This window comes from Glandiceps talaboti, chromosome 2 (assembly GCF_964340395.1).
Source record: "Glandiceps talaboti chromosome 2, keGlaTala1.1, whole genome shotgun sequence".
Taxonomy (NCBI): domain Eukaryota; kingdom Metazoa; phylum Hemichordata; class Enteropneusta; family Spengelidae; genus Glandiceps; species Glandiceps talaboti.
The window spans coordinates 24,414,444-24,437,216 of NC_135550.1; the positions used below are offsets into that span (position 1 = coordinate 24,414,444).

General features: G+C 35.0%; 1 protein-coding gene across 2 annotated transcripts in view; it reads left to right on the top strand.

Moving 5' to 3' along the window:
* LOC144453578 (uncharacterized) overlaps window positions 1-22,773 on the top strand; it is a 55,126-nt gene that overhangs the window by 22,994 nt on the left and 9,359 nt on the right. For both annotated transcript variants that reach the window (XM_078144898.1, XM_078144899.1), the window contains 6 exons: window positions 240-331; window positions 866-1,047; window positions 4,022-4,221; window positions 5,418-5,541; window positions 9,945-10,529; window positions 12,056-12,120. In XM_078144898.1, the coding sequence (XP_078001024.1) occupies window positions 240-331; window positions 866-1,047; window positions 4,022-4,221; window positions 5,418-5,541; window positions 9,945-10,529; window positions 12,056-12,120 (1,248 nt within the window). The remainder of the gene's footprint in view (window positions 1-239; window positions 332-865; window positions 1,048-4,021; window positions 4,222-5,417; window positions 5,542-9,944; window positions 10,530-12,055; window positions 12,121-22,773) is intronic.

A 22,773-nucleotide genomic window follows, 5' to 3' on the forward strand; every position in this document is an offset into this window, starting at 1 on the left:
ACTATTAAAATATTCATTATTGAACATAATATCAACAACATAACACTCTCTATCATAAAACTGTGTATGCATAACTAATTTTATTTTAAGAGTGCAATCAAAATTTCTGTCTTTCTGAAAAAAAGGGAGACACTTTATCTAAATGTGTAGTTTGCAAATAATGTGTAGTGCCAAATATGTAATTTGCATATAGTGTTTATTACTAAAATATCTTATTTGCATTTAATGGTTGTTGCCAGGGTAATGCAGCAATGTTACGTAGTCTACTACCTCAGAGAAGAGTAAACATGGGATCACGCAACCAATCCATAATGGCACCACTCACAGTCAAGTAAGTGACAAAAACAACTCATTCAAATCAAAGACCTTGCTGTATTCTATGACACAGGTGAGAATAGTGTTGGCAAGCACATTTCTCCTGTACCATAACATTATTGGAGAATTCAGTGGTGTTTACTTTCAAATGGAGGGGGGGGGGGGGGGTCAACTTCACATTTTCTCCACATATAGGATACTTTTTTAAAAACAATTTTGTACAAGTACATGTGTATTATGGGTATGAAATTGAATTGAATCTTTATTTACCCATAAAGATCATTGTATACCATGTGTACAACACGATACTAGTACTTGAGTTGTGATGTAAAGAGATAATTCATGATACAAGTACACGAGTTGTGATGTAGAGATGTAACGATACAAGTACACGAGTTGTGATGTAAAGAGATATGTCATGATACAAGTACACTATACTAAGTTCAACACCATAAAATTCCTAACCAAATAGTGCTCTCTTGACTTGTTCAGAAATCTGAGACACTCTCCTAGCTGATATCTCCCACTACAATCTTTCTCTCCCTTACAGAAGTTTTAGGAACCCCCAAAATCCCCATACCGTGATCCAGTATAGTGAAATTGAAAGACCAAAGTCAACTAAGGGACAGCACAGGCCACCAACTGTGCCAGCACCATACTTCTATGATGGCAGAAAAATGATCAGAGCTGCTGATGTAAGCAGTGGCAGAGTTAAAGTGGTAGAATTACCAAGTAAGTGTGATAACGTTAACACTATAGTGAATGTTAGTACTTTTCAGACGTTCAGAATTTTCAATCATTATGTACCACACACACAGCAAAATAGAACAATCCTTGGAACAAACACCATGATACTTACCAACTTGCTGACTACATATTGAAAACAACAAATATTGATAATTGTACACTGAATTTCCTTATGGAAAGTGATTGGTATTTTAAGTTCAGTGGGCATTTTTAGAGTTGATAGTGTTGAATTTTGTTTTTAGCCATTATGAAAAATTATAGTGCCTGCAAGAATTGTGCATATTTTTAGTAAGTCCCCAACAGGCACCACCGGGAGGGAACTTTTACGTTGGGTTCTGTCCATCCCTCCATGTGTGCGTGCATGCATGGGTGCGTGCGTACATTCACCCTCATATCCCTGGCATGCATACTAATTTATGCAGACTAATTTCAACCAAACCTGGCACAAAGGTAACATACTATGTGAGATATATGCACATGATATTGTTTTGTGACTGAATCAAATATGGCCGAATGTCAGCCATATTTGTGAAATTTCACAATATGCATCATAACTTTGGATGTATAATACGTAGTGACTCCATTCAAGTGCCTACACCCATATTATAAAATATAAGCTTTCCTTTAAGCTGTTGACCTTTGATCTTGAAAGTCTTCTTCAAGGTTAAATAGCCAAATTTGGGTTATATTCATATTTTTTTTTAATCAAACATTTCAAGTGATGATGATGATTATTATAATCATAACTTGAGTTTGACTATATGACGCATATGCATGTCACTTAACTTCATGACCTTGACCTGTATAGCAAAATGGCAGCCATATTTGTGATAAAAAAATCACATTTTCCATTATCTCCAAAAGTTTGATACATATGGACATGATTCAAGTGCCTACCCTCATAGTATCAGTGATGAGCTTTCTAATGAGACATTGACATTTGACCTTGACAAACATTTTCAAGGTGAAATGACCAAAATCTTTCTTTCTACATTAACTTAAGAATTTGAGTACACAAAGATTCCACTTAAAATGGCTATACCCAAGGGTAAGCTTTCTAAATCTTGATCTTTGACTTTGATCTCCATAATCAAGGTCAAACAGCAAATCGGTCAATAAATGATGGAGTTTTGTATCTAGAAACCATTCAGATTTGCACAATATCTGCCATATAAAGGCTTGTCATATTTACAGTCATACTGTTACAGAGCAACATATGGAACAAGTTTACTAGAAGTTGCCCCCTCGAGTATCATTCAGTGAACTATAGCATTAAAGATTTGATGTAATCAGTACAAATGGCTCATTAGACATAAAAGAGGTATTTTGAAACTGTACCATGCCCTAGAGGGAGATTTAGGTATGGAACATTTTCACATACAATTTTCAAATCTGCAGTACCTTTTCCCATTTTGTGATTGCCAGTTTTGTAAATGTAAAAGACTATTAGATAATATTAATGTAAATGTCAATCTGTCATGAGCTTATTTTTTTATGAGACATTTCTAGAATACATGCAATCTGCTAGATGATCCTAAGTGTTCTCATTTCCTTTTTTTTTCCATATTTGTAGTTTTATTTTTTGTACTGACGCCTACATATGTGTATTGTATATTACAACACAATAGCTTGATGAGAGACAGGATGTCTGTTAGCCGTGCCCACACATTTTCCAATATCTTCATTAACAGATTTAATCGAGATTTGTCTTGCTGATATTATAATGGTCTCAGACAGAAAAGATGTTTTGTTCCAATGAAATCAGTGAAATAACATTATTAAATTGTCTCGTATTACCTTTCCCATCACAACTATTACATATGTATGAGCTGAAACTGAGAACATTACAAAAATCTATATATTCCATTTTTAGGTTTATCAAATATTACTATTAAAGCAGGGAGTATACACACTACATAGATTCTACGCTTTCTTAATTGAAACTGCCTGTAATGGTAAAATCATTATTGAACCGATTGATCTTGTGAAGGAGAGAGATATCTTGACGTCCTCTTACAGCAAAAAATAATGTTATCTTTAATAAGAAGCACACGAGGGGACATATGGCATATCAAATATTAAAAGTGTCATGATAGAATTTCCTCAAGAGCTTATTAATTTAATTTCACTGTTTTGACATTTACCCCTTTCTTTTGTGGATTCAAACTGCTGCAGTAGTAGACACGTGTACACTTTTTATTCCCCATTGTCTTTTTTTCACAACATTTGGTATATTTTCCACTTTTAACTTACTAAGCTGGCATTCTGCAAATAGTAGTGGCTTATGGACCTGGTAAGAAATTTATGCCAAACACCTGAAATGTTTTGCATCTTTCACTCACCCATAGATTTGACAGTAATCATATCAGTTTGTTTTTCAACCACTCATTTGTGATCATGTTTGACTCTTGATATAGTTCTCCTATTTTGCTTTTCACACTGATTTTTGTTTGCCGTGCGTGTTGTTGTTGTTGTTTTTGCACAAAGCTATGTATCTATTGTATCTTGTTTTATCTGCTGACTAATTTCCTCCTATCATAACTAGCAATTTAAACTTCCCACAAATGCCTATTTCCCCATACACAATCAAAATTACTACTAACACATTACTCATCATAAATGAAATGCATTTTATAGAGTAATCCAACATTCTGCTATCATCCTAGGTGGGCTTTAACCAAAGTTTGATTTTATGATTGCCACAGATATCCTTAGGCCATTGTTTAAAAATAAATGATTTGAAAGTGTATTCAGTTGTGCTGTAATACTGTTGGCACAATTTTTCATTTACACTCATATCTTTTTAAATCTATTATACCTTGGTTAATATATTTGCAACAGTGGGACTCTAATCCCCAACATCTATCCCTACCCTTTGCCATTTCTTTTATTACATGAAGTATTTCATTCTTGTACCTTATTTTTTTTCAATGTTAACTAAACCCATAACTATTTGCAGATACTGTGCATGGTAATGCAAAGATCTTGGCTGCACCTGGGGTTGGTGCCATTTCAAGACAGGCATCATCAAAACATATACGTAAACGACCACCCAGTGTGATTGAAGGTCACCCACCTCCTACAACAAGTAGCAACTCAGACTCTTTACCTAACCTACCAATGATGGACAGAGAACCTTATAAACGTGTTGACTCCCAGGTAGGCTATTATAATTAGATGTTATTCCCCAATATTTTGCTTCGTTCAGCCAAGAAAAATATGAGTGACCTAAGGAGTCCTTGTCACTATCAGTTGTAAGGCGAGTAGTGACAAAACCCTTAGGTCAAGTATTTTCCAGCAGAATGAAGAAATATATTTGAGAATATTATACCTCCCCAAGCATAATTTGTGAAAAAGGGGGGACAATTATGGCAATTTGGAATGATTTTACTCATATTTTAAGCCCACAGAACCAGTAACGTAGATACAGGTTTTCATGATGTAGTATGACCAGGAAATATCCCATATTTCAGTTTAAGACAATGACTTGACTTGTGCATGGTATAAATATTAAATATAGGTGATGCATTGTAGGTTTTTATAGGGCAAGACTGGAAAACACTTGGTCCAGTGTGTGTTTTAGACTATTTGCTTCTTTAAAAGAATCTTACATGCACAAAATACTTGGTGCTTAGGGTTTCATATTGATAATGATGTCAATCCTAGGGGTGTTAAAAATGATCTCTGAGCTATGTTACCATATGAAATTTAGACAGCAAACTGACTGGTTATTTGACTTTGTAATAAACAGTGTTCAATAAAGATGATAGTATTGCAATTAGAAGGTAATGCTTTAACAAGTTTAATAATGATTTCTGATTACTATCAAGTTAATTCATTTCACTACAAGAAAGAGCTTCTACCGGACTGGTGCAAAAATGTATTATCATATCTTAAAGCTTAATTACTTTCACAGATGTGTAGTTTGTAGGTTTACACTTCTGAATCAGTTTCAACAGCCATAACGCCTCAGTCCAGCCATTTCAAATTGAAACACCAAAAATCAAGTGTGCAAGGTGTAATTACAATGGCACAAACACAGTGTATTACTCTCAGTTGATGGTGCAGTTAACCTCTAAATTTTCTGTATGTTTCTTTCTGATTTCTGCGTTACTTTCTGATTCTTTGAACCATACAAGTCCACCAATATAAATGTTTAGACATGAAACACACGAGACTAAAGAAAATAAAATAAAAATTGAATTACAAAATACCATATATACTTATTGTACAAGAAGTCAAACTAAAGCGCAAGATAATTTGCAAGAAGTACGTAGGATGGGTTAGACATTTTGGTTTGAGTCTTTGATATTTTATAATTTGAAATTAGAGTTGTTTGGCCATGTATATTTTAGGAGACCACCAGAGTGGATCCACCAGTGCCTACAGCTACACCTACACAGGAAAGGGGTGGAATGGTTTCCCCTTCACCGTCAGTGACAGAAATGCTAATGAAAGCCCAAGATTCAACAATGCCAGGTAGGTGTTCTTATACGAAATTAAAATCATAAATCTATTTTTTGCTCTTTCATTACACTGATATCCGTTATAGATGAATCCATCCATGTTACCAGTTTTGTTCACAACTTTCATTTTAATTGCCCATGGTTTTTTTTTGTAAGTTATGTACATCATCAAAACAACAAATACGTGTGTCTACATATATCATGTTGCCTACGCATAGAAGCTGCTTCCTGTGTTTGTGATTATCCTACATAGTACATGTATTATTGACGGTCACTACATGTATCTCCACACAAGCTAGCCCTTCCCTGGATCCCACCCACACTTTTTGATCAAATTTTAGTGTACTGCCAACTTTTCAACACATCTCGACACACATTGATGATGTATGAGAAGGTGTCATATTCTTGATTTTAATGTTTTTTTGACAACCACATTAACAAAATAATTGCAATAAAAGACTATAGTTAATCACCTGTAGTCATTAGTGAAGGAACTGACTTTGCTTACAGTTAAATATAAGAAAAAATGAAGATAATAAGATTAACCCTTCACTACAAACTCTCTCATTCTGACCTTATTGAACTCAAGCACATACTATTTAGACTATCTTTGTGTGAGTATAAATTCAGCCGTAAATTCAGTAATTTATCCAAAATGTGAGTTTAAAATGTCTGGTTGAATGATAAATTTGTGTTTTATTTTTATGCTGGTTTGTCTTTATAGCAATAGTTCACATCTGCATGGCTGTCTGTGTAATATGATTGATGATTGATAGAGGAAAAATAGTCACCTTAAAATAGGATGAGATGTAAAAGATTCTGACGTTAATATGCAGTACTTAGTGTACAAATTAATCACTCTCTATGTTGAGATATATAGGGTAGCGATGTTATGATGTGACCCCGGTTAATATCAATATTTAATAACCATCACTTCTAATCCTTTGACAAATTCAATTTTGTTTTCCTCCCCAAGTGTTGCACGTGTCACGCTTACTCTGTGGGTAAGTTAATTGCATAACATTCACTCTGCTCATATACTCGCAAACCAGGAGTCATTTTGCTACTTTAGCAAAATTAGACGAAAAAATTCAAAATGTGTGTGTTGTGAACCAGAATTAAATGTGTGATATCACTGTGTGATGATCTAACTGTATTCAAAATGCACTAAAGCTGATGTAAACCAGGCCTAATCTACCATTGGAATGATTTCTATTTCCACTGTATTTTAGTTTTGTGCATTTGATCATAGACCCTACATGATTTCGTTTAGGGTCTATGATTTGATTACATCATTTGGTTGTGCACTATGTCCTCTCTCTTCCATTAAATCATGTTCCAAATCTTGCATATCGATGGAAATTGTCAGCAAGCTAGTCACCATCTTTCAAATGTATATGGTTGGAATCACAGGTGACACGGACTATTACATTCCAAAGTAGAAAAAAACCAATACCAACACTATGCTTTTGCAAAATATTGTCTAAGCAGCTGACAAGTCCCATGCATGTGATTTACATTGGAAAAAATTTGATTGACAAATATGTGTACACCCAAATAATATAATCAGACAAAGGTCACAAAAATGTGGAATTTGTGAATGGCGATACATAAGGTAAATTAGGCCAGCTCCACTATCAGATTTTAGTCAGATTGATTTCAACTGTGTTTTATTTACTAATTCATAGCGTTGCTGATAGGCATGAAGTGTGTTTGATGAACTAATTTCTGTACATTCAATAACTCTTACATATATATGGAGCTGCCATGCAGGATCCTTTAGTTGATCTTTAAGATCATATATATATATATTATATATATTTTGTGGCCATACATATGAACCATGAACAATGTGTTAAGTGTTAATATATATATATATATATATACAGATACACACATAGATACACACACACACACACACACACACACACACACACACACACACACACACACACACACACACACACACACACACACACACACACACAAAACATACTTTCACCAATATGCCCTGTAGGTCAAGTTCATGTGCCACTGATGCACATCAAATTCTTGTAACAGTTTAAGAAGTTGCCAGTAATTACTGGCATTTGCAGGTGATAAAGGGTTCAATGCAGGTGAATTTTTGTAAATATCTGCATTCAGCAGGTGACATTTTAAATTGACTGGCATTTAACAGGTAAAAATTCAACTTTAACTGCATTTAAGAGACACATTTTGAAGCCCACTTGTATATTGACTATTTTCATGATAATTAGGAATCTTTTCTCTTTTTTTGCAACAAAACTGATGATTATTTTTGTTCAACAGATAAACATGGCATTTGTCGAAATGAATGTTGATAAGAATGAAAGTTTGATATATATATATTTTTTTATTTTATTTTTATTTGCTCCTAAGTTTTATGTTCTAGGAGCATATTGCTCCTAAAAATTTTTGCACAAAGGGTTAACTTCCTAGGCTGTGTATTAAAGTTAACCCACCAAAATTTGGTGACCCCCTATTTGTTATTGTGTGGTGACACAGAAGAAAAGCGTATTTTTATCATTTTGACTAACAACACAAAATGTTGTCTTTCATTAGCGGGCACTCTGCTTTGCACAAATGACCTCGTTTTATGACATAGCTTTATCATCAAAAGCCATCTATAATACATAACGTCAAATCAAATGACTTTCAGATGGTGTGTTTGCTTTGAACACATCATGAACAACACACTGGAGAATTGATATTGTATATTCTATTCACTTTCCTATCATTTTCACTCATTTTCCTATTAAATATTTGAGTTCAACACATCATAAACACTTTTCTTGAAGTTTTGAATTCACAGCCACTGCAACAACTTCAAATGATCGATATACATTATACCTGAACTTATGACATACAACTGCAGAGAGTGACTATAAAAGACTGCATATTGTCCAGTGTTTTATTACACACTAATGACGTCAAAATTGGTTATTTTAGACAAAATAATATGCATTACAGAAAAATCCACTTTGTCATTAAGACTTTATTACTCTGTAATAATGTTTCTAATGCTGTAAGCTGATTTGATATGCAAGGATATCCCAATGGAATATATTCACATATAGAAATCCAATATATTTGATTACACATTTGAATTCATCAATGTAATCTGAGACTGAAATGAACTGAATCTCGACCAAAAAAATATCTTTTTTGTTGTAATTGAGAAGTTAAATTGTTTGATGCTTGTAGGGACATTAAATATTAAACTGTGTAAGGAGACTATTCCCTACCGATTTACGTTATGCTATACAAGTTGTCTCAAGGGACTGGTGTCTTGTACAGCATCAACTCTCTAGACTGTTGTATATATTTATCTGTGTTCTTTATACTTAAATTACTACTTTATTTCAACCACACCTGGCATAAATGCATACATTCTGACATACATTTGTATATGCTAAGCACTGCTATCAGGTCAAAGATGCTGCTGACATGCATTGTCTGGCGCCATGCTTTGTACTAATTAGGCCTATAGGCTAACATTCCTTGACACTGAAAAGGCTCATCCCTGTTATGAACTTGAAACAATGTTATATTCTATCTCAGTTTATGTTACTATATTCTGGTTTTGCACACAAGTTATCAAAAGTACTAAACAATGAATTGCAAAAATTGCTCCAATGACTATGCAGATGAAACATTCTAGCAAGTGCTAGGCAATTCTCTTGAGGCAGTCCTTTTATTGGAGTTGTATCTATACAACTGGAATGCATTGGATCAGAACAGGCATCCGTCAACATACATATGGTATATACACTCATACCATGGATCAGAACAGGCATCTAAACAGGCATCCGTCAACATACATATGGTATACACTCATACCATATTTGATGTCCTTAAATAGCACTTTAATAAACATGAAATTATATTTGTTTATAGTGTTGCAACAATGCACTGTTATTCTCAGTAATTTTAAGTTCAAACGATTCTTTATTTTCTGTGATGGATTACTTACCAGCATTTGCAGAGAAAGACAGTGAGCTGTCACCGATTCAGGATAAGATGTGGATTAAGTCATGTGGGAGTAGGTTTCCATAATGAATCCCATTGGATGAATCCATTTTCTCCCAAAACACCCACCCTCGCAATGTACAGAACAGCATCTATTCACATTTCTTTACATGATGTGGTAGAAGGAACTTCCATTTTCACAGTGTTTCCTGAGATGCTGCATAGTCTTTGAATTATCTATGTTCCCCTTTTATCTTTGCTGAACTTTCCAAATAGTGAGTTTGTAGTGACTGCTGTGTTTGTTAAAGTAATGAATGCTCTCTTTTACAGTGTGGTATTTCGTTTTAATGGCAACTCCACAGAGGATGATGAAGTAAAATAATTCACTGGACATTAATTTTCATGGATTTTTTATTTTGTGTATAGGAGCCTCATCAACCTATAAGGATCCCCTGCAAGAAGATCATGATAAGATGTCTATCTCAGGCAGCATTCAGGTGTCTCTTCCTTCCGTTGATCACATGCAACCAGATTCAAGAGCATCAACCCCACAACTGGTAGAAGAGGAACCTCTGGAAGAAACCAACAACTCTTCTAAACAAAATGAAAATGATAACTATAATTTAGAAGATGCCACCGACAAAAGTGAAAATCTAAAATATGAAGAAAGCACAGATAAAAATGAAAATATATTAAAAAGTGAAGATAGAAATGAACAGGTGCAAGAGACTGGTGAAAATGAAGGACCCATTGTTGAGAAAACAGACTCAAATGATCAGGAACAAGGGTCAAATGCCAAAGTTGATAACTCAATAGCAGAGGATTCTGGGAAAGGTCCCTCTGAAAGTTCAGCAGTGAAAAGTCAGGAAACTTTATCAGAGAATGAAAATAAAAATGCTGAAACAGCAGCTCCTAGTGCAAATCTTCCACAACCCATTATTCTAATTGCAGTGGAAAACGATGATGGTGAAAGTCAGCCTGTTGTGATTGACGATACTCCCACTGAAACAGGTCAGTAAACACTACCTACCTCTTACCATGGTTTAACATACAGATGAAAGTCTGTGATTCTAGGTATTTCCATTTCACAGATCTACTCCTTCTAATCTAATTATAACATAGAGACAGAAAATGTCAACCATTTTATTTAGCCTCAAGTGAAAAGGATTCAAAGCAGTTTATTATAATCTGTAGAATGGATTGAGATAAATCTGTGTGATATTTCCAGTCTTGGTTTTTGCTGTCTATTTCCTTAATTGATTTAGCCAATAGGTAAATTCTCCCACTTTATGACGTAGTTGTATGGTGATCACTAGTCACAATCAACAGTGAGGTCTGATCCACGGTCAATCATGTTTAGTAAATATTTCTATGTCAATATCACAAAGTAATAAAGACCCTTCCTTCTTCACAAAATTTATGGCCATATGTCACTACCTTTTACCTATTTGATGTATAGCTTCCTGTCCAGGCACTTTTCTGATATAACTTGATAGTTTGAACGTCATAGAGGAAGATTACAGAACCCATGATTTCATAAATTCCAAATGTGGATTAATATTCTAACTGTGATACAGTCGTTAATCTCTAAGACTGTGAGTGTCTGGAGTAATGTTGTATCATATATTTCATTAAATAAATTAGTGTGTAGAGATATTGTACACATGTTCTGCCAAACTTGATATTGTAAATATGATTGAAATTTCCTCACCAAACAATATATAGATTTTCATGTATATGCTGTCACACAATATGAGCATGTGCACAAAGTTTGCCACTAGGAATATTCAATGAGAACAGGATTTACGACATCAATAGTAAGTGACTATGGCACAAAAATGCCCCAGTTACAACTTTTTTTTATCACTTAAATTATCAAAAACTAAGAGTTAAAAAAAATCATTTCTCCATATCTTGATTTTTCATGACAGTTAAGATGTGAGCATGCAAAAAATTCATATCTAATTCTTATTGTCAAAGGACATCCTTGACATTGGTGTCTTTATACTACAGGTGATATGGGACAAGGATTATGGATGACTTTAATAATCTTTTCTACAGACTGTTTTCACTCCATTTGACTTGAAATTCTACTTTCAGGATTATGTCTGTTCACTTGAACTCTGTCAAGTCACTACAGGTTATCTTATTAAACTGCGAGAAATTTATCAAATTTTGTTGCCTTGCAAACTAATCAAATCAAAATTACTTTCCAATTTGTATCTATTTCGATAAATATTCATTACTGTCAAGTGGACATGTGAGACAGTTGAGCACAATTTCATGATCACAAAGGGTGCCAAATATTTGCATAGCATGAATATATTTATGATTTCCTTCTAGAAAATCACATACATGCAAATTTTTGGCGAAGCCAGTTCTTTGATATCTTGATACCAGAAATATGGACTTATTAAGTATGACAAAAAGTCCTGCAGTGACTTGAAACAGAGTGTTTGTTTTCAACTTGGTGTGTTTCTATGTACTTTAAACGTTTGTTTTTCATCTTTGTCTGTCATTCACTGTGCTTTCTGCAGGTCAAACTGACAAAGGGGTTTCTCAAAACTCTCACTCTTCTGATGAACAACTGGCTGAGTACATCGTAAGTGAATTAGTTATAAGGGTACCTTACAGTTTCCATACTGGGTTTACTGATTTGAAAAGTTCACACGTCCAATAACAATAATTATCTCTCTATATATGTAGAAGGCAGGAATTATACTAACATCAGATGTACTCAATAATAATAATATACATTAAAGATCATTTGCCTCATCTTTACTCTTCCCATTGAGATAATAATGCCTCTACTTCTAATTCTTTGAGACTAGTGCTCAGGGACATTTTTACGAAGCATATATTTTAATATACCAAGTTCCATCCCCCACTACCTCTGATCTTTATAAATAATTAGCCCCAATAGGCAAAGCCAGATGGGTTGCTACTACAGTACATTATTTCCTGCGTTTCGCTGTTCACTTGCTAAAACATGTATAGGATAGGTCAATTTTAATGAAACGTTCAACAAATGTCAGATACAATTGACAGCAGCATATGTACTTCATTTTATTTCATGACCTTTGCAATAGCAGCTAAATGGTGGCCATATTTTCATAAAAATTCACATTTTGCCCATAAACATTGCAAGCTTATTGATAGATAGACTTTATTCAAGCCTATACCCAGTTATCAATAGCAAGCTTTCTAATGAGACTTTGACCAATGACCTTCATATTCAAGGTCAAATAGGTATAATATTATTAAAGTGTACATGTATATCTCTGACATTTATGACCGATTTCAACCAAACTTGGTACAAATGTCAGATACAGTTGTCCACATATGCGCATTACTTTGTTAATATTTGTATGGCGGCCATACTTTAATACATAAAAATTCAAATTTGCTCTGTAACTCTGGAAGCTTACCAGATATAGACTGCATTTGAGTGCCTATACCCATGATATCCATGCAGCACTTTCATATGTGACCTTGAACTTTGACCTCTATCTTCATAGTCAAAATGTTCAAAGTCTTCATGTATACCTCTGCTGTGCATGGACTGGTTTCAACCAAAACCCACACAACTGTCAGCTACTGTACTTCCATTTGTACACATCACTTTATTTCCTGACTTTCATAATAAATGAATTAGTATAATTTATCATTTAAATGAATTAGTAATAGTACATTGAAATGTTATCAACAAAGACTTGAGACAAGCTAGTATTTCAAGTGTGCTTGACTCCATTCCTGACACACATTAGCAATTTGGCTATATACAGTTTTGATAACTGCATTAATATTAAAGTTACTTGGTCTGCAACTGAATGCTTTTACATTATTTCGATGCACATTAAATACTTACACAAAACTACTCTAGTACAAGTGTAAAAAGGATACATGACGTGAATTGTATGAAAATTCATCTTCCGGCGTTGTTTCTGAGCGATAAAGTTTGAGTTGACCCCACGGCAGAATATGTATGACCCGCCATGATTCAAAACGTTCAGAATCGATCACCTGACAACCACATGTAATGAGCATGCGCAGAAGTAATTTATGCGGTGACCTAGCTCGGTGACCTATGCCCGGCCGGCCCAGGATCGGAACGTGACCCAGCCATGTCAGATGTAAGTATATAAACAAATACACGTGTTTCTAACCAGTGTTTTCGAGATCTTTCCACCACATATTGCAAATCTGTAAATGTGTCATCGCTTGATGAGAATATGTAGACGATTTGTGCAAATAGTAAAATCTTTATTGTGTGTGACATCGTGATGGCATGGGCTCTAGATCTAATAAACTGGTGATTTGTTTGCACAAACCAAGTTTTATGGCCATCAAAGTACAAAAACAATTGCGTTGTGTGAAGGTCAAAGTTATTTGGGACATGTAACGAGCAGAAAGCATTACTTTTGCCGACAAATCGAACCAGAATTTACAAATACAATTGTTTTTTCAGGAAACTTCCATTTGAAATAAATTGTGCAAGAATGCAACTTTTTTGGCTGCAATTTTTGTGCATAGTATTGGTTATTTCCCCAATGTGTGTCATGATACTCATTGATAGGTCCCATACGATTCCAAATGTTTTTTGTTTTATTTTCCTTTAATCTGTCCATTATCAAATGTATGCAAAATATATGTATTGTTTCATTATTTTCAAGTAAATACATGTAATAAAGTACATAAGGGAGTGTCCAGATTTTACTTCAAGGGGGACCCCAGAGGATTTCCACTTTTCCTTGTGTATTTTTTTCAAGCCCCCCCCCCCCCACAAAAACTTGGGAAAAATTGATGCCCCCCTGCAAGTACTTTATTTTTCCATGCCCCCCCCCCCCCCCATAGACTCACACATATACACAAACACACTTTGTGGAGTCATGATGGGTGAATGGTTAGCGTGGCTTGAAATCTACAGATTGCAGGTTCGAGCCCTGTTGCTGCCTGCTGTTTATTTTTGAGTGGCTAAAGTCCTTGGGCAAAATTTGAACCATGACTGTGCCTCAGTCAAACCAACTGTATAACCGGGGACCTGGTGGGATGTAGGTTGCAATGTGAAGGCTTTAATCCTATGTGCTTAAATGGCTGCAATGGATTGTATGCTCCCCAGGGAGTTGAGGAAGACTAAAGGGCCGCTGTGCCGTTTCCGAGCCAGGGATAATAATTAAAGCACTTTGAGCATGGAGTGGGAAAGCACTATATAAGAACATTATTATTACACATACACAACATGTATGTATGTATGTATGTATGTATGTATGTATGTATGTATGTATGTATTTGTGTGTGTGTGTGTGTGTGTGTATGTATGTATGTATGTATGTATGTATGTAAGTGCTACTTTTCTTTCTTCAGGCTAGTTTTAGTGGTTTGGAAGAGGGTGCTGTATGCAGAATGACAGGAAGGGGTAACAGGGTAGGGTTAGGGAAGGTAGTATGCCTACCATTGGTGATATTGACAACCAATTACAAGACAGACAACAAAGAATGGAAGTAAGAACATATGTTCATTTTAACAATAGTACATCATAGAACCTCAAGGGTCTATGAGTACATATATATTTAATAGCTGACCACAGAATGAACATGACATTATTCACATCTCACAAACGCTTCTTTCAAAGCTGCACTAGCAGCTTCTGAAATGTTTGTTGTCCATATTTTTGTTAGATGTAATGACTTCCTAATGATATTGTCCACCCTAATGACCACTATACAATCACAGGTGGTGAAACATACAGTATCTGTACACACACTATAAATCTAAACCAAATAATCTGTTGTTACAATTGTAGTTATCCAATGACATCACAATTTCAACCTAATACTGTACTGCTTTGATGAAAACAATATTACTGATTTCTAATCGTGGGCTGTCCAATAAAAAAAAACATTTCAGTTACAGTTAGTGATGTTTTCATCTCGATCTACATTTACTATTCTGTGTTGTTTACAGTTTTAGTATTACAGGTTGTTAATCAGCTACAAGCACTATTTCAATATTTGTAGTATGACCTCCACCGTGGACCTCTAGTGACAATAAAATTGAAACGAAAGTAAATGTACATTCTCAATGTGATATCCAAGTTTTTTACTGTAAGTCATAAGTTATCAAGGCCTTGAATTAGATTAGGAACCATGCATACAATGCAACAGGAAACAACTATTCTGATATCAAGAGAGACAAACACACATTCACAATTTATGAAGACTATGCTACATTTGAGCATAGATGTTCATGAACTCTGGATTCATTAGTATCTAATGGAAATTTCTACATACAGTAACAATATTTCTTAGAAGCAAATCCCACATTTTCACCGACATCTTGTTAGCACTGTACTACTACCATATGGGCTGTTTGTACCTGTCCAAAGAAATGTGAAACAAGGTGGAGTGGTAAAGCTTATTAAGGATCTGTACATACAAGCTTCCCAAATTAGGGAGCCTTCAGTATTGACAGGGTGAAGGGCCAGAGGAAATCACACATGATCTGTTAAGTAAAACATGACCCCCCTCCCCCCATTTGTAAAAAGTGACCCTCCCCTTTGTCCCATTTTGTAAAACATGACCCTCCCCATGATAATTCCATAAACTGAATGTTAATCAATCTTCCCATTATATGTATACACTCACTGTTGCAGTTTTCGGACAGACTCTGTTTTTGGACAGATATCAACTCGTCCCATGATCCTTGTTGTTTTCTTTTGAACTATCATATTGTCATGCTCAAGCACTCATACGAAAGATTAAGCAATACAAAAGCTTTGATTCAACACTAATTTTGTGGTATCAGTTCTGAGAGCACTAATATTGGTGATCACAAAGTTACCATATGTAACAACACTGTCATAGTTGCCAGTGCTTTTTGCATTGTGAGTGATAAGGTGAGATGGTACAATCAATAAAATGCATCATTTTATACACAATTTTCTTACATTATATGTATTTGTACTTTGGCATGTAAAAGACTCGTAAAAGTAAATGATGAGTGTTCATCTCACTTTTACATCTCAAAACACAAAACAAATTGACAATCATTGAATCTTAAATTTGGTCACAAAACTACAGATTGTAAAATGTGACCCTCCCCTAAACATTACTATCCAAAATATGACCCCCAAGAACAGGTTTGTAAAATGTGACCCACCCCCTGATTCCTTTGGCCCTACCCTACTGATGGCTCCCTTAGTATGTCCTGTGATGTCACAACCTGTTCGTAATCATATCGTGATGATACATGGTACGGCCCATTGCAGTACACCCTAGAAAATACTGACAAGACATCAGAAAAAATTTGGGCCTCACTTCCTAAAAATTATTATCATATTGTGAGCGGCCGTGTCCCTTTGAATGCTGCATGACAGCCATGCACCTTTTCGCAATCATGCTAAATTAGAAGTACCTTCAAGTTCATGAAATCCTGTCATTTAAAAGTAACTGTAATGACAAATGAATAGTAGTCTCTGGTTACATCACAAATGACAGCAGATGATAACATTTGAACTGTGATTCAACCAAAATAACACATCTAAACAAATCAAACTGGATCAATTGAATGGTTTATGAAGATTACACAAACCAAAGTTTGCATAAATGTATTAAATGTAACAAATAAACATGTACATGTACATGAAGTATATGCAGCATTATGGATGGATTCACTTATTGCTATAAAGTTGAAAATCAAAAGAACTGCACTATTCTTCCTTTCAAAATGTCCTATTTCATACCATATAACTCATGATTTTAGACATTGTCCTCCATATAAACTAAAAAAACCTATTTTTTTCCTCTTCCTTTACAGGACTTTAATTTTCTTGTACCAAATGAGGCTGTTCTGGCAATAGCAGAAGATGGCGACAAGAATTTTTGCAGTAGATGATGTTGAAGATAACAATGATGCCAACAGCATGCTGCTTGCACAAATTTTGTTCTTTGGCAACATGGTAGACTAGGGGTTGGCAACCATGTTGTTGTTCCAAGCTGTTGTGTCTGGGTGATAAGGGACAGATACCCTGACCCATTCTTAACATACACTGGATTTAGACCATCCAGACTTCAGTGAATGCATAGTGAATCAAGGTCGTCTCAACACTTGCACTTCAACCAATGATGCTGTTGGGGGTGGAGATATGGGAGCAAGATTTCTTGACAGTCATCTAGGGTCACTGGCTTCCAGTTCCTTCCTTCGCTTCATTCCTTGTCAGTCAAGTAGTCTTGTGTCCACTATTAGTTTCTTCAAGGCAAGCAAATGTGGGTATGTTTTCTCCACTTTGAGAGGTGTGATAGCCCATCTACAACTCTTTTTTTTTTTTGGAATACTCTGTGGTGGCTAAAATTCATAATACAGGAAAAGAGACAAAATTTGTTGTTACAATAAGCATTCATGTTAATGCAGTTTTAGCCTGTGTATGGCACTTGATTTACAATTTTGCTAGTGTCTACTATCCTGCTTGTGCTATTTACAGTTTATTCTATTAGCCACACCTAAACAAATAACATTACAAAAATACATACCTGTATGCTTGTCATATAATCCCCCCCCCCCCCCATCAGCTTACTTTTACTCATACACATAGTATTACTAGCAGGACAGTAGATAGGAGTTACTAAAGTTGCAGACTCAGTGCTGCAGGCATGCTACTATAATTTGGTGTATCATTCAACACAAATCTCTCAGCCTTCCGAGTTTGCCTTTCACCAGCTGTTCAAAACATATCTACAAATCTTTCCCTCCCTGGTGATTATTATAACAGATTTGATCATTGCCTTAGTTATTCTACTACACATATTACACACACACACCCACACACCCACACCCACACACACAAAAAAAAAAACCTAACAGCTTCACTTAGAAAAATGTTAACTCTGTGCATACTTGGTGTTGTGTCAAGTAGAAAGCCATGTTTGAGTGTAGCCAAATTTACGTGATTGACATTTTTTTATTATAGTGATTACATGATAGACTTGTACATTTCAACAGAAAAACTCATCACAAGTGGGTAGTTTAGCACAGCTTGTGATAGGCAAACTATGCTGCTTGGTCAAATAGTGTTATAATCTATGTTCATTATAGTAGTGTGTGTGTGTGTGTGTGTGTGTGTGTGTGTGTGTGTGTGCGTGCATGTGTAAGTGAATGATTGAAGTTTTTTTTTATTCATGCACTGTTCAGTGTTTGACATTATCATTTTGAATACACTTTTTGACATTGATGAGACTCTATATTTCTGTCTTAGTGGTTAACTACACTGGATAATTTTTGTATTGAAATATTGTACCAGATTAGACTTCATCCAATGTTCTTCCTTTGACATGATTTACCTAATATGTACTAAGTATATTTCTGATACATGTATATATGTTTATATTAAAAGAGAACTATTTATTGTTACCGAATCACTCCTTCCCTTGTCCTCAGTAAATCTCTGTCAACATGTACATTGTGATCTAGAGCTGCAAGCAAGTTTCTTGCCCTGTAAACAGGTGGTGTATTTGCTGAGCACTTAGATGCATACATCAATCATTCAATGTATGTTGGTGAAAAGACTCCAGGTCTGAAGTTGTCCTGAAAACAAATACACAGAACAGTATATAAGGTCTCCACTATGGAAGTGCCTATTCAAAATTGGTTGTGAGCACCATGCATACTCAACATGTTCAGCTTGACATTTCTGTGAGAATAAGAAACCACACAACAACCTTTATTGGCTTTGTTATATCACATTGATTTACAGCTAAAATAATGTAGGCTTGGTGATTCACTCATAGAAAATTATGTTTTTGATACAGAACTAGACATAGTTAAACTCTAGACTAACAATAACAGAGACAACAAACACAGTAGGTTCCTTAGTATTGCTATTCTTTCACAGTGTAGTAAAAGCAGGCTTCTAGTGAAAACATTACACATGGACTTGATGGTTTTTAATGGCTGCAGTTGTTTATTTTCTAACTGATAATCTACATTTCAACTTGACTACTTCTACATCACACTGCACAGCACCTATGTAATTATTTCTTTTACATTACAAGCTGTCTGAGGGTGTGCATTTAACAGTTATTTCACATGAGTGAAACACCAAGCCTACATCATTTTAGCTGTACTTATTGGTACATGGTACACAGAAAACATACAATTTAATTTTATTTCTTTGTTTGCTTATGGAGCATGCAATAATGGTCTAAAATTGACACAGTCAATAACTTGAAAATAGCATCAAAGGTTTAACTAGTAATGATAGCTAGAACACATGATTATTCAATACTTTCCTATCAAGCGTGTTACAGTAATGCTAAACACAATATTTTTTACAATTTTGGGATGAATTCAAGCATGTGATCACAACCTAAACACAATGATTATATCTACGTCAGTAGGGATGAAGTCAAGCATGCGATCACAGCATAAACACAAGGACTATATCAACGTTAGTAGGGTGATTTGACTACTGAATAGAGTACAGTGCCTGATGTACCTCAATAGGAATTCTGCTTTCAAAACTGAAACAAAACCACTTGTGATCTTTTTCAAAAATACATTCATTTCCATGGTTCTAACAAAGATTGGTAAAATGCCAAAAGTATGTACACTTTGATCATTGGTATCTGTCCTATACACATATTGAGAATGTGATAGGTTTCATTCATACCTTTCAATTTCTTAAAGCACTCCAGTATATTAGGATGGTGTAGTATCAAAACCCAAGTCAACATCATATCGGTGATTGAAATATAGATCACCATGAATATTACATGGTTGTCATTCCTCCAATATACTCACCCACTTCAAGTATAAGGCAGAATCAACGAATTCATTAGAAATATTGATTTCACCATTGCAGTCAGCTATTGTGCACACCGAGGAAACTCTGGCTTGAGCTGAGTAACTGCTTCAGATACACAAGGCACATAGTATCACTGAGCAAAGAATCTTTGTCCTCATCACTTTGAACATGTTGAATTCCTTGAACTTGACTTGTGTTATTAGTATTGTCAAGACTTTCATCTTTATTGTCACTTACTGTCAATATCAACATCAGCATCTTCATCATCTGGCTCTATATGTCCATCATCCCTACAAAATATTGACAATTATTATTTATCGTGTGAATCACCCTCTAACACTAACCACAGGTGCAGCGAACATGTAATTGTTTGATCCATAGATCGACTGATCGATCGTTTTATTGATTGATTTATTATTTGGTTGAATGATTGATCGATTGAATGATCAATTTTTGTGGTGCAATAAAAATTATTTTGTGTGATATTGATCAAGTCACTCATTTAGTTCTCTTTTCCTATCTGCTTTTCTCTCTTTCAGTTGTATGTAATTCTCTCTTTATTGACTAAATAAAGATGCCATATCCATTTTTCTCCTCTGATCTAAATTAAAACACCATTAATTTCATAATTGGTGAGAGATCACTCACATTAACAGTTTGCTTTATCTCTCATCTTCTGGGAGATTATCACACTAGACAAACAGTTGAAGAAGGTGCCAAAGGCAGTGTGAAAGCATACCTTGTCTCAGATGACACCCTCCCCTACAGTATATGTTGACCTTGTTACCATTGTCAAAGTGACCCATGAGCCTAGCGACTAAGAATTTAAGATAGTCATTCGCAAACATGGCCGCAACAAGAGGAGTGAACTGGTCATCAGAAGTAACACAAGCAATCATGGATAGTAAGAAGGCGTCTGATCTTGAACTGTGACTCTTAAAACGCATCAAAACATGTCGAAAATAATGATGCAGTCTAGATTGTTCAGCTAATCGATGCGTCGTCTCATCATGATATCTTTGTAGACTACCTCAAAATCTCCTACGTGTCCACATTTGTCTCCGAAAACGCATTGGCAGAATTGTAGTGAGTTTTATATCGCCACAAAACTCAATGAGTGAATTGATCAATATCCAACATAAAATAAGTCATATTGCACCACAAAGATTGATCATTCAATTGATTAATCATTCAACCAAATAATAATCAATCAACTGATTGATCAATCGATAAATTACATGCTCACTGCCCCCTACGCAGTAACAAATACATTCACTCTACTCCACCACATCACTGTATGTACATGTACACTGTCAATATCATTTCAAAAATAAATTTCATACAATGTACATATACTCACAGCATAGTTATATTGAAGCTTGGTTCATACTAGTCTGAATCTTCTTCACCGGACTCTTCTAAGTCATTACTCTCAGCATGTTTCAAACCTGTTAGTGATAAATGAAATAAAACAGATATGTAACATAATGACACATTCCTAGTACCAGTTCTTTGTATGTACAACTAGACACAACAAACTATTTGGCAAGTATAACCATGTAATCTGCAATGAATCTGATGTAACGCAAGCTTGTACATCATGTGGTAAGCAATCATGTGAGTACTTCCTCAAATGGATCAATGAATGATTCTGACATAATCTTGCACTTGCACTTTTGTGTTCGACAGGTGCTGTAGGTAAAATACAGAATTTGTGAGACATGAGGAACAGGGTAAAAATACAAAGAAGCACATCCACGTTGTATGACCAATAAATATAACATGTTCATGTTCGCTATGAATGTTAAAATAATCATTACCATTTGTATGTATTTTACCAGTATCTACAATGTACATGTATTTCCACATATGTACGATATGAAATGCAATTGATCATCATAAATTATGTACCTTTCACTTTGTGCCTGTGACTGGGAGGAAGTTGCAGTCAGGTGTACATTCTTGATGGAGGATTCACAACTGTACTACTACAGGTGATTTCTGATATAACACATTAATTCCTGACATGATAGAACCCCTGTGAAGGAAAGAAAACCAAATGTTCAATGATGCAACAAACATTGGTCAACCTGTAGTCGTGTTCACAGCTACATGTATGACTTGATCCAAATAGTCATATTAAGAATACATGTAACAGCCAGAATTTTTTTAATGCCCACATACACGTCTAAACTGCCTTCTTGCTAAATGCAAACCCACAACATGGCTAGTAAATTACTAAGAATATTAAGTCTGATAACTGTTCATGCCAGTGATATTTTGGACAAAGTGGTCTGTTATTGGTAACATGGGAAAGCAACAGAAATATTTGACAACAATACATTGTACATTTGTATGTCATATGTTATGTATAACTAGAAATCTTACCTATCAGATTCCATTGATAAAAATTTAGACACATCTGGACCACTCATTTGACCCAACATCTGCACACCT